This window comes from Globicephala melas, chromosome 1 (assembly GCF_963455315.2).
Source record: "Globicephala melas chromosome 1, mGloMel1.2, whole genome shotgun sequence".
NCBI lineage: Eukaryota > Metazoa > Chordata > Mammalia > Artiodactyla > Delphinidae > Globicephala > Globicephala melas.
This window is the reverse complement of record NC_083314.1, coordinates 84,233,679-84,247,337: the sequence shown is the minus strand read 5'-3', so window position 1 is coordinate 84,247,337 and position 13,659 is coordinate 84,233,679. Positions and strand designations below refer to the sequence as shown.

Genomic DNA, 13,659 nt, shown 5'->3' with positions numbered 1-13,659 from the left:
TTGATTATAGACTTTTTAAAAATTGAAGTGTAGTTGATTTACAATGTTGTGTTAATTTTTGCTGTACAGCAAACTAATTCAGTTATATATACATTCTTATAAATTCTTTTCCATTATGGTTTATCATAGGATACTGAATATAGTTCCCTGTGCTATACAGTAGGACCTTGATGTTTATCCATTCCATATATAATAGCTTACATCTGCTAACCCCAACCTCCTACTCCATCCCTCCCCCAAAGCAGCCACAAGTCTGTTCTCTATGTCCGTGAGTCTGTCTCTGTTTTGTAGATGGGTTCATTTGTGTCATGTTTTAGATTCTACATTTAAGTGATATCATATGGTATTTGTGTCTCTTTCTGACTTAGTTCATTTAGTATGATAATCTCTAGTTGCATCCATGTTGCTGCAAATGGCATATTTTGTTCTTTTTTATGGTTCTGTAGTATTCCATTGTACATTTGTACCACGTTTTTTTTTTTCTTAAACATCTTTATTGGAGTATAATTGCTTTACAATGTTGTGTTAGTTTCTGCTGTATAACAAAGTGAATCAGCTATATGTATACATATATCCCCTCCCTCTTGCGTCTCCCTCCCACCCTCCCTATCCCACCCCTCTAGTGTACCACATCTTCTTTATCCATTCATCTGTTGATGGACATTTAGGTTTTTTCCATGTCTTGGCTGTTGTGAATAGTGCTGCTATGAACATAAGGGTGCACGTATCTTTTTGGATTAGAGTTTTTGTCTGGATATATGCCCAGGAGTGGGATTGATGGATCATATGGTAATTCTATTTTTAGTTTCTTGAGGAACCTCCATACTGTTTTCCATAGTGGCTGTACCAACTTACATTCCCACCAACAGTGTAAGAGGGTTCCCTTTTCTTCACATCCTCTCCAACGTTTGTTATTTGTAGAGTTTTTAATGTGGCCATTCTGACCACTCTTTTAATGTGGCCATTCTGACCAATGAGGTAGTACCTCATTGTAGTTTTGATTTGTATTTCTCTAATAATTAGCAATGTTGAGCATCTTTTCATATGCCTATTGGCCATCTGTATTTCTTTGGAGAAATGTCTGTTTAGGTCTTCTGCCCATTTTTCAATTGGGTTGTTTGTTTTTTTGTTATAGAGTTGTATGAGCTGTTTGTATGTTTTGGAAATTAAGTCCTTGTCAGTCACATCATTCACAAATATTTTCTCCCATTCTGTAGGTTGTTTTTTCATTTTTTTTATGGTTTCCTTTGCTGTGCAGAAGCTTGTAAGTTTGATTATGTCCCATTTAATTATTTTTGTTTTTATTTCTATTGCCTTGGGAGACTAACCTAAGAAAATATTGGTACTATCTATGTCAGAGAATGTTTTGTCTATAATCTCTTCTGGGAGTTTTATGGTGTCATGCCTTATGTTTAAGTCTTTAAGCCATTTTGAGTTTATTTCTGTGTATGGTGAGAGGGTGTGTTCTAACTTCATCAATTTACATGCAGCTGTCTAGCTTTCCCAACACCACTTGCTGAAGAGACTGTCTTTTTCCCATTGTATGTTCTTGCCTCCTTTGTTGAAGGTTACTTGACAGTAGGTGTGTGGGTTTATTTCTGAGCTCTCTATTCTGTTCCATTGATCCATATGTCTCTTTTTGTGCCAATACCATGTTGTTTTGATTACTGTAGCTTTGTAGTATTGTCTGAAGTCTGGGAGGGTTATGCCTCCTGCTTTGTTCGTTTTCTTCAGGATTGCTTTGGCAATTCTGGGTCTTTTATGGTTCCATATAAATTTTAGGATTATTTGTTCTAGTTCTGTGAAAAATGTCATGGGTAATTTGATAGGGATCACATTAAATCTGTAAATTGCCTTGGGTAGTATGCCCATTTTAACAGTATTCTTCCAGTCCAAGAACATGGGATATCTTTCCATTTCTTTTCTTAAAAAATAAATAAATTTATTTATTTATTTCTGCCTGTATTGGGTCTTCATTGCTGCATGTGGGCTTTCTCTAGTTGTGGCGAGTGGGGGCTACTCTTTGTTGCAGTACATGGGCTCTAGGCGCGCAGGCTGCAGTAGTTGTGGCACGTGGGCTCAGTAGTTGTGGCTTGCAGGCTCTGGAGCGTGGGCTCAGTAGTTGTGGCACATGGGCTTAGTTGCTCCATGGCATGTGGGATCTTCCTGGACCAGGGCTCGAACCTGTGTGCCCTGTGTTGGCAGACAGATTCCTAACCACTGTGCCACCAGGGAAGTCCCTATCTTTCCATTTCGTTGAATCATCTTCAACTTTCTTTATTAAGGTTTTATAGTTCTCAGTGTATAAGTCTTTCACTTTCTTGGTCAGGTCTATTGCTAAGTATTTTAGTTTTGGGTTGCAATTTTGAAAGGTATTTTGGTTTTTTTGGATGTAATGTCCTGAAAATATCAATTAAGTCTAACTGTTCTATTGTGTCATTTAAGATCTCTGTTGCCTTGATTTTCTGTCTAGAAGATCAGTCCATTGATGTGAGTAGGGTTTTAAAGTCTCCTACTATTGTCAGTTTTTCCCTTTATGTATATTAGTATTTTCTTTTCTTTTTTTTTTTTTGTGGTAACGCGGGCCTCTCACTGTTGTGGCCTCTCCCATTGTGGAGAACAGGCTCCGGATGCGCAGGCTCAGCGGCCATGGCTCACGGGCCCAGCCGCTCTGTGGCATGTGGGATCCTCCCGGACCAGGGCACGAACCCATGTCCCCTGCATCGGCAGGCGGACTCTCAACCACTGCGCCACCAGGGAAGCCCTAGTATTTTCTTTTTATTTAAATTTATTTTTATTTTTGGCTGCGTTGGGTCTTCATTGCTGCATGTGGGCTTTCTCTAGTGGCAGCGAGTGGGGGCTACTCTTTGTTGCGGTGCGTGGGCTTCTCATTGCGGTAGCTTCTCTTTGTTGTGGTGCACAGGCTTCAGTAGTTGTGGCACGTAGGCTCAGTAGTTGTGGTTCGTGGGCTCTAGAGCGCAGGCTCAGTAGCGGCACATGGTCTTAGTTGCTCCGTGACATGTGGGATCTTCCCAGACCAGGGCTCAAACTCATGTCCCCTGCATTGGCAAGCGGACTCTTAACCACTGTGTTACCAGGGAAGTCCCTGTATATTAGTACTTGTTTTATGTATTTGGGTGCTCCTGTATTGGGTGCATACATGTTGATGAGTGTAAACTCCTCTTCTTGTATTGATCCTTTTATTATTATATAGTGTCCTTCTTTATGGGCTTTGTTTTAAAGTCTGTTTTGTCCAATATGAGTATTGCAACCCCAGCTTTCTTGTCATTTCTGTTTGCATGAAATATCTTTTTACATTCCCTCCCTTTCAATATTTCATCTTTGTCCCTTTTTCTTTGTTTTTCCTTTTGTGGTTTGATGATTTTCTTTCATATTATGTTCTTTTCTTTTTGGTTTTTGTGACTCTATTGTATGTTTTTCATTTGTAGTTATCCTGTTTTTCAAGTATGTTAACCCCGTCCTATATCTACTTGCCTCAGACTGGTAGTCATATAGGCTCAAACACATTCTAGGAAATGAAAAAAAGAAAAATCTACCTTTTCTTACTCTCCTCACCCACATTTTATGATTTTGATGTCCTGTTTACATCTTCACGTTCATGCTTTTGCTATTCACTGTGGTATCATCACATTCACAAAAATTTTATTTTATTTTTTAATCTGTGTACTGGCTTATTTATGTGAGTTGCTTTCCAATTGTGAATTTTCTCTTCCCTATATATTCTTCCTACTTTTCTGCTTAGAGAGGACCTTTCAATATTTGCTTCAGGATAGGTTTAGTATTGCTATATTCTTTTAGTTTTTGCTTGTCTGAGAAATTCTTTATCCCTCCTTCTATTCTAAATGATACTCTTGCTGGCTAGAGTATCCTCGGATGCACATTCTTCCCTTTCAGGACTTCGCATATATCTTGCCACTCCCTTCTGGCCTGCAGTGTTTCTGTAGAGAAATCTGCTGATAGCCTTATGGGGGTTCCCTTATAATTAACTGTTTTTTTCTTGCTGCCTTGAGAATCCTCTTCATCTTTAACTTGTGCCTTTTTTATTATAATATGTCTTGGTGTAGGTTTGGGTTTACCTTGTTTGGGACCCTCTGTGCTTCCTATACCTGCTTTATCTGTTTCCTTCTTTAGGTTTGGGAAGTTTTCAGCCATAATCTTTCAAATACATTTTCAGTCCCCTTTTCTCTTCCCCTTCTGGAATCCTGATTATGTGTAGATTGGTACACTTTATATTATCCCATAGGTCTCTTATATTGCTTTCATTTTTTTCTCATTTGGCTTTCTGTCTGCTGTCCTGATGGGTGATTTCCATCATTCTATCTTCCAGGTCACTTATTCGTTCTACATTATTTATTCTGCTGTTCATTGCCTGTAGTTCAGTTTTTGTCTCGACAAATGAGTTTTCTAATTTTTCTTGGTTCCTCTTTACTGTTTCTAGTTCCTTTTTATAGTACTCTGCATTTCTGTTGATAACCTTTCTTAATTCCTTCAGTAGTTTCATTATCTCCTTTTTGAAATCAGCGTCTATTAGACTGAAGAGGTCTATCTACTGTGGTCTTGGAGGGCTGTTTTTATGTGGGAGCATCCCTGTGTAGCCTGTGTGGGTTTAATATTTTTGGTGCAAGGGCTGATTTTCGTATGGAGGCCTGTTGCCTCTTTTCTCAGCGTGTGCTGGCCATTATCCCCTTAATAGAGGGTGTGCAGATGCAGTGGCTGGTGCCTGGTTGTGGGGTTCTCAGCAGCAGTGGTGGCTCATGTGTGCCCCCGGAGCACATGATGGGAGCAGAGGCAGCTCATGATCACTCTTGGAGCTCATGTGGGCAGTGTCCTGCCGCCTGAGAGCTCGCTCAGGGAAAACGGCTGCAGGGTGGCTCCCGCGCCTCCCCTCACACACTGCCCACACAACAGCACCTCTCCAAAGCCCAAGTTTCCACACCCAGCCCTTGCCCGTACTGGCAGACGTGCATCTCAGGCTGGGGAGTGTAGAGCGGGTGCACTGACCCCCTGTGCAGGTCTCTATTCTAGCTGCTGCAGATCGGTTGCTGTTTTCTCCTCCAAGGCTCTGAAGCTCTCCCTCTGTCCTGGCTGATCTCCCTGCCGGTGAGGGCACTTCCCAGGGTGCAGGAACCTTTCTTGTTTCACAGCTCCCTGCCTGGGGCGCAGGTCCCGACCCGATTACTTCCTTGCTTTTTTTTTTTTTTTTTTTTTACTTTTGTCCTACCTGGTTACATGAAGATTTTCTTTGCCCTTTCAGGGGTCTGAGGTCTCCTGCCAGCATTCAGTAGACATTCTGTGAGAACTGTTCGACATGTAGATATGTTTTTGATGTAGTTGTGGGAGGAGGTGAGCTTCACATCCTTCTACTCTGCCATCTTGATCGCTCTCCTGTATCTCATTTTTATTTTTTAAAATTTATTTATTTATTTTGGGCTCTGTTGGGTCTTCGCTTCCGTGCGAGGGCCTTCTACAGTTGCGGCAGGCGGGGGCCACTCTTCATCGCGGTGCGTGGGCCTCTCACTATCGTGGCCTCTCCCATTGCGGAGCACAGGTTCCAGACGCGCAGGCTCAGTAGTTGTGGCTCACGGGCCTAGCTGCTCCACAGCATGTGGGATCCTCCCAGACCAGGGCTCGAACCCGTGTCCCCTGCATTAGCAGGCAGATTCTCAACCACTGCGCCACCAGGGAAGCCCCTGTATCTCATTTTTAAATAGGATCCCAACCAGATAGTCCTTTTGTGGCAAAAAGTTGATGAAATTTACAGATGAAGTTCATAACCTCTGTTTTCCTCCCTTGTAACCAAGGACAGAAGTAGTGCTGAATCTGTTGGATCAGTGCCTGGTTTCTAGAAAGGAAAGTTTGATCTCCTGAAAGTGGCACCTCTCAGGTGTTCCTGGGAGTTGCCCTACTCAGTGTGTCCACTTGTAGTCTCATCTGAATCCATGACCCAGTCTCCTTGTAAATTAAAAAAGAAAAATCAGGGACTTCCCTCTGGCGCAGTGGTTAAGAATCCACTTGTCATAGTAGGGGACACGGGTTCAATCCCTGGTCTGGGAAGATCCCACATGCTATGGAGCAACTAAGCCCATGCACCACGACTACTGAGCCTGCACTCTAGAGCCCACGAACCACAACTACTGAACCCACGTGCTGCAACTACTGAAGCCTGCATGCTCTAGGGCCTGCATGCTGCAACTAAGCCCACGTGCTGCGACTACTGAGCCCACATACCTAGAGCCTGTGCTCCGCAACAAGAGAAGGCACCGCACTGAGAAGCCCGCGTACCGCAACGAAGAGTAGTCCCCGCTCACCGCAACTAGAGAAAGCCTGTGCGCAGCAGCGAAGACCTAATGCAGCCAAAAATAAGTAAAATTTAAAAAAAAACAAAAAAAACCCCGAAGACATCTTTGAATGCTGTTTGGCACACTATTGGCACATCTTTATTAAACTGATTCAAGCAATTTCATTTGGTAACTTTTCGTCAGGCCTTCCATTTGCAGTGTTGTGGGATGGTGAGTTTGTTGTGATGACTTCTGTCCTTTGCCATCATCCGTGTAGGCTGAGAGGATCATGGAGGCTATTGAGCTATACAGAGAAGAAACTGCAAAAATGAGAGAACACAAAGCCATTTGTAAAGCTGCAGGGAAAGAGGTAAGACAGTCCATTAAGTTACGGTCTGAGAAACATTTATAAATGGAGACAATTCCTGAGGAAAAAAACATCATTTGGGGATTTATTAACTCAGATCAGGAAATGAGATAAATGTAGTAGAATCTTTTCTAATTCAAACATTAGAAAGAAGGAATTGAGAAGCTTTGTCTTAATAAAAAGCCAAGGATAGTTAATTTGAGATCATGGTGATTATTGTATTGAGTTAAAAACTCAGATTCCTCCTTTTGTTTGGGAGGCAGGGTAAACATTTCGGATTTCTAGATGAAATGTATTGCCCAGACTCTTTCATAAATAAGCAGTATTGAAACTAAAAGTTATTATTAAATAATTTAATAATTCTTCAGGGTCAGTTTTTAGGGTCTCTCTTTTCAAAAGTGTAAAATATTGTTATGACCCTGCCTGTGATAAGCACTATCAAAGGCTTGTTTTTTAATGACTTGATTTAATAATTTCTTCATAGGTTCCTCTTCCCATCAACCCCATCCTGATGGCTTATGGCAGTATCTCTGTGAGTAGACTAATGGTTTCCCCTTGGTTATTCTAAGGTTACTTTCAGGCACAAGAGAGGAAGTGAAGAGGCATTATGATTTTAGAATAGACATATTGGAAAATACTTTGTCATTAAAAATCTCTTGAATGCTGGAATCCTCTAAGACATTTTGTATTTCAAAAGGACCATTTTAGTGTAACTGCAAGTCATCCTTTCTGGTTGGACTGGACGGGCATTGTTTTTTTAGTGCTTATTTATGTGTAGTATCCACAGCCCTCTGAAGATTCTGTTCATTGAAACTGAAGTTTTTGGAGGAAAAGTTGATATAAATTAGTCAGATAAAAGGAGAGAGGGAGAATACTGGGACAATGTATGCTTTTAGTGATCTTTAATTACTCAATACTTGCAATGTTTCATTCATCACAACAGTAATGTGAGTCAGTGTGTCTTCATTTTATGGATAGGAGACTGTTCTGACTTACAGATCGAAGGGAACATAGTTGATAAGTGGCAGAGCTGGATTGTGAACCCAGATCTGACTCAGTCTAAGCCCGTGCACATAGTGCCCTTTTTAGAACAGTTTCTCATAAGAAGGAGAGATATCCCTGGTTTTTAGGAGATGGAAATTAGAGAGCTTCAGTTAAGAAATCAAGAGTATCACTAATGCTGTCACACTTCCTTTATAGCCTTCAGCTTATGTGTTGGAGATTTTTAAAGGAATCAAGTCAAGGTGAGTGCCGGTGCACAGTTATTACAGCTAATACCATTTACCGAACATGAGATAAACAGACATTATAATTGATGGTTATCTTCTTTAGAGGTTTAACTATGTCAAAATTTTGATGGAAAATAATTCATTATAATGTTCTTTTTGAATTAGAACTAGAAGATTCCTCCTAAAATATGAAGGGAGATATTGAACACTTTTAAAAAGCACAAATGAAGGGCAGTGCTACTTTATATCATAGGTAATGAAATCATCTATAATTCAGTCACAGGTACCAACTGCTAACATTTTTTGTTGTATATTTCCTTTGGCTTATTTTCTGTATACATACACAGTTGGAATCATATGTATACATTTTTATATCCTGTCCTTTTTCACAGAATATCTCCTGAGCACTTGCTCACTTCAGTAATATTCTTCAAAAACACATCATTGAATTAGTTCAAAATATTCCATTGTATATATAGTTACTATTGGGTGGTGCATATGTGTTTGGCTGTTATCAATACTGCCTTAGTAAACACCTTTATATATAAATCTTTGTCATCATCATTGATTATTTTTCTTAAGGGTCCTAGCAGTTTATTAACTAATAAATGGACATGAGCTTTTTAAAGGTTTATGTTGCTTAATTACTGTCAGAGTGCTTGTAATGACTTTTACCAGCTTTTAAAAAATTCTTTGCTGGTTTGAGAGGCAAAAGGTGGTACTGCATTATTTTCCTTTTTAATTAACAAAGTTAAAATTTTATTATATTTGTTGGCCATTTGTATTTTTTCCTGTGAATTTTTACTTTCCCTTTCTTGTGCTTTATAGTTGTTTCTCTTACTGGTTTTTTAAGAATTTTTTAATATCTTTTGTCATTCATTTTTGAAATAATATTTGAGTTTGATCTACTGAGAGTTATCATTTTTTTTAATAACAAATCACAATATCTGAGTATATCCCATACAAGAAACAAACAGGACCTATCTAAGATAATGAAACTTTGCTAGAGAAATGTAAAAGAAAATTTAGAGTAATGGAGGTACGATGCATTCCTAGATGGGAAGACTCTGTGTTTTAAAGATTTGGTTTTTCTTAAACTAGTCTATAGGTTTGTGATCCCAATTGAAATTCTCTTGAGAGTTCTAGTTGGAATTGATGAAATGATAATAGAACTAGCTCAAGAAAAGTAAAACAAACCAGAAAAAGAACAAGAGGGAGCTGTTCTCCTAGATTAAAAAGCTGTAAAAATGCACCTGTACGGATTGTTGTCAGAATCAGTTATGAAAACAGACTCTAAAGCCCTAGAACACTCTATGACATAGAGGGACTCAATAAATGGTAAAAGAAGTATCATATAAAGATGGGATATACAACAAAAGGCTTTAAAGAAATTGGCTATCTGAAAGAAAAACAGTTAGATTCTCCTACCCTGCCATGGACCAGAATGCATCAAGTAGGTTAAAATACTAAATATAGAAAACCAAAACGTTGAAAAGAGAGAACCATTCATAATACAGATGTATGTTTAACTCTGGATGGGTAAGATCTACTCAAGTATAAAAGTAGAAGAAAAAAATAGGAGAGGAAAAGATTTTTAAATTGACTATGTTAAGAAACGTGGCATTTTTAATGTTTATTTTTTCCTCTTCAGTGAGCTGGAAGAATCTCTGCTTGTGCTGCCTTTCTCTTACGTCCCAGACATTCTTAAGCTCTTTAATGAATTCATCCAGCAGGGCTCTGATATTGAACTTCTATGTAGGTGCCTCTTCTTTCTCCTCAGGTAACGTCCTTTCCAAAAGAATATCATGTCTTATCCGCATAACTGCTCCACTAGTGCCTCACCTGAAGCTGTCCATGCTTTGGGATTAAGAAATGTGATGTTTCCGTTTCAGAGACTGTTGGGAATTTCAGTGCTGCCTGACATAATTCTTATCCTTTGGAGTCAGTCTTGCTCGTAAAATGCAGTTAGTGATGACCCAACTCTAAGTAGCATGAGGTACTATGTTGCTAAGGATGCTCAGGCAGGCGGAGGTCTCCAGGTTACAGTCTAAGGTAGCAGTTCTGGTTCTAGTCAGTTTGCTGAAAGCCCATCTCTGAATGGCCAGTCTGCCTCAGTGTTTCTTTTTGACTATTGAGGTTAAACCAAATGGTTTTATTTTCATAATAGCATTTTAAGGAGTAGTCAGTTTATTTCCCAGGTCTCTACAAGTACAAATGGAAGGATAGGGGCATATTTGGAGGGAACTAAGAAACATAAAGAAAACGTTCATTAGATTATATTCTTAAATAGGAAGAATTCTTATTAATATGTAACAGAGGGAAAATATATTTACAAAGGCGTAATATATTCTTATCTTCCACTGTGTCCCCCAGTCTCAAGCTGTTATATCAGAGGACAGGAATAGAGGCAAATTTGAACATTCCTTAAAATGCTATTAGGAAATCAGAAACTGCTCAGCCAATACCAAATAGTTAAAAAGAAAACAGGTGTATTTGGTGAATTGGCCTTTTTTCATGATCATTAACCCTTCATTCCTTTATTTCTTTCAGGATAGTAGCAAATGAAGAACAATGATATGTTTATATTATTCTGTTGTCATATTTACAGTTTATTTTTTAATTGCTATGGCATATGTGCTATTGAATCGGGGTTACTGATTCTAAGAGAAACACAGTGAATATTTCTAGCATATTGGGGTGGTAGATGGGTGCTACCTCGCAGGTAGATATGGCAGGTCACAACTGAGGGTGAGGGTGAATGTGGAGGTTAAAGGAGCATGAATCATCAAGGGCATCTTGGTACTCTAGGTCAGAGTTTGATCATCTCTTTTTTTGGCTGAAATATTAATAAATCTTTGAGTTAGCAATTCTTAGAAGGCTCATTTTCCTCTGGTCTTTACATAGAATGCCGTTGTCAAAATCTGTGGCCACTGGGTAGATTGCAAAGAGTCAGCTTTGCAAATGAGTTGAATGTTAGGATAGTATTTTAAAAATTGTTATTGGATAGAATTGAATAGTAGGAAGAAACTTCTTTAGTTTTTTTTCATAGAAGCATTTCTGTATTCCCATGATTGGCAAAATGATTTTTTTTTTGGACATTTTGTCTGTTTGCTAGTTCTAGAAGGGACAGGTAGAGCTAGAACCACTATCCTTCTTTGTGACATGCCTGGTTTTATTTTTGTTAGGATTCACTTTGGCCAGATCACTAGCAACCAAATGCTTGTGCCAGTGATTGAAAAATTAAAGGAAACAACTATTTCAAAAGTCAGCCAAGTCCGGGTAAGTATCTTTGTAGAGACAGAACAAGGAGGGGAAAATTCTAGTGTGTACGTTACTTACAAGTAGCATAGTGTGCTGTGCCCTATCTTTGGTGATATTGACCTGACATGCATGTATATTTAAGATGAGGTTTTTGTTAGAGCTAGTAGACAAAAAAACAAACAAACAAGGAAAACCCTTAGGGAAGGATGAGTAACAACACATGAAGCTTTGGTTCCCCTGACTCACATATGCTGCGATATTGAACTGAATTGAGAGGAAGTTTATTTAATCTCTCTTGTATTCTTTCTCAGGATGTTATCGGCTTCAACATGGCAGGTCTTGATTTTCTCAAGAGGGAATGTGAGGCAAAAAGTGAAGTTATGTTTTTTGCTGATGCTACCAGCCACTTGGAAGAAAAGAAGAGGAAAAAGAAAAAGAGGGAGAAGCTGATTTTAACATTGACTTAGAACTGAAATGTGGTGCCTTTTTCAACTTTGTCTTGAAAAGGACTTCCAAACTAAGCAGCAGAACCTATGAATGTGATCTTATTTGGAATTTGGGTCTTTACAAATATAATTAGTTAAGATTGGTCATTCTAGATAAGATTAAATCCAATGATTTGCTTTTATAAGAATGCCATGTGATGGACAGCTACATGTAAAAGAATGAAATTAGAACATTCTCTAACAAACACCATACCCCAAAATAAACTCAAAATGGATCAAAGACCTAAATGTAAGGCCAGACACTATAAAACTCTTCGGGGAAAATAAAGAACACCCTTTGACGTAAACCTCAGCAATATCTTTTTGGATACACCTCATAGAGTAAGGAAAATAAAAACAAAAATAAACAAATGGGACCTAATTAAACTTAAAGCTTTTGCACAACAAAGGAAACCATAAACAAAATGAAGAGACAGCCCCCAGAATGGGAGAAAATATCTGCAAACAAAGCAACCAACAAGGGATTAATCTCTAAACTATACAAACAGCTCTACGTTAAAAAAAAAAAACAAGGCACATGAAAAGATGCTCAACATCACTAATTATCAGAGCAATGCAAATCAAAACTACAATGAGGTACTACCTCACATCGGTCAGAATGTCCATCATCAAAAAGTTTACACACAATAAATGATGGAGAGGGTGTGGAGAAAAGGGAACCCTCCTACACTGTTGGTACCACCACTATGGAGAACAGTATGGAGGTTCCTTAAAAAACTAAAAATAGAACTACCATATGATCCAGTAGTCCCACTCCCGGGCATATATCTGGAGAAAACCATAATTCAAAAAGATACATGCACCCCAGTGTTCACTGCAGCACTATTTAGAATAGCCAAGACATGGAAGCAACGTAAATGTCCATTGACAGATGAATGGATAAAGAAGATGTGGTACATATATACAATGGAATATTACTCAGCCGTAAAAAATAATGAAATAATGCCATTTGCAGCAACATGGATGAACCGAGAGATTATCATCCTAAATGAAGTAAGTCAGACAGAGAAAGACAAATATCATACGATATCACTCATATGTGGAATTAATTAAAAAATGATACAAATGAACTTATTTACAAAACAGAAACAGACTTACAGATATCAAAACAAACTTATGGTTTCCAAAGGGGAAATGTGGCGGGGAGGGATAAATCAGGAGCTTGGGATAAACATACACTACTATATATAAGGTAGATGGCCAACAAGGACCTGCTGTATAGCACAGGGAACTCTATTCAATGTTGTGTGATGACCTATATGAGAAAAGAATCTAAAATAGAAATAATATATGTATATGTATAACTTAATCACTTTTCTGTACACCTGAAACTAGCACAACATTGTACATCTATACTCCAGTAAAATTAAAATTAAAAAAAAAAAGAATGCCATGTGAGGACGCACAGGGAGGGAGGCCACATGACAGCAGAGGCAGAGATTGGGATTGGAGTGACAGCAGCTACAACCCTAGGAACACCAAGGATCCTGTCTACCACCAGAAACTAGGAGAGAGGCATGGAACAAATTCCCTCAGTGCTTCCAGAAGGAACAAACTCTAATACCTTGGTTTCAGACCTCCTAAACTGCAAGAGAATAAATATCCATTGTTTTAAGCCACCCAGTATGGTCATTTGTCATGGCAGCCTCAGGAAACTGATAACAAATTTTGGTACCAGGAAGTGAGGTACTGCTATAGCAAATACCTAAAAATATGGAAGTGGCTTTGGAATCAAGTAATGGGTGAAACCGGGAAGAATTTTGAGCTACATGATAGAAGAAAGTCTAGATTACCTTGAAGAGACTGTTGTTGGTAGAAATAATGGACAGTAAAAGCACTTTTGGTGAGGGTTCAGAAGGAAGTGATGGGGAAAGTAAAGAACACTTTAAGCATCTTAGAGAATTCCTACATCATGAATAGAATGTTGGTATAAATATGAACATTAAAGGTGATTTTGCTAAGACCTCAGATGGAAATGAAGAATATGTTATTGGACA

General features: G+C 38.8%; 1 protein-coding gene across 2 annotated transcripts in view; it reads left to right on the top strand.

Moving 5' to 3' along the window:
* Positions 1-13,047, top strand: part of WDR3 (WD repeat domain 3) — a 38,704-nt gene extending 25,657 nt beyond the window's left edge. For both annotated transcript variants that reach the window (XM_030869207.2, XM_030869206.3), the window contains exons 22-27: positions 6,577-6,669; positions 7,151-7,198; positions 7,867-7,910; positions 9,547-9,675; positions 11,081-11,174; positions 11,468-13,047. In XM_030869207.2, coding sequence (XP_030725067.1) covers positions 6,577-6,669; positions 7,151-7,198; positions 7,867-7,910; positions 9,547-9,675; positions 11,081-11,174; positions 11,468-11,623 — 564 coding nt within the window. In that variant the 3' untranslated portion in view covers positions 11,624-13,047. The remainder of the gene's footprint in view (positions 1-6,576; positions 6,670-7,150; positions 7,199-7,866; positions 7,911-9,546; positions 9,676-11,080; positions 11,175-11,467) is intronic.
* Positions 13,048-13,659: the final 612 nt, after the last annotated feature.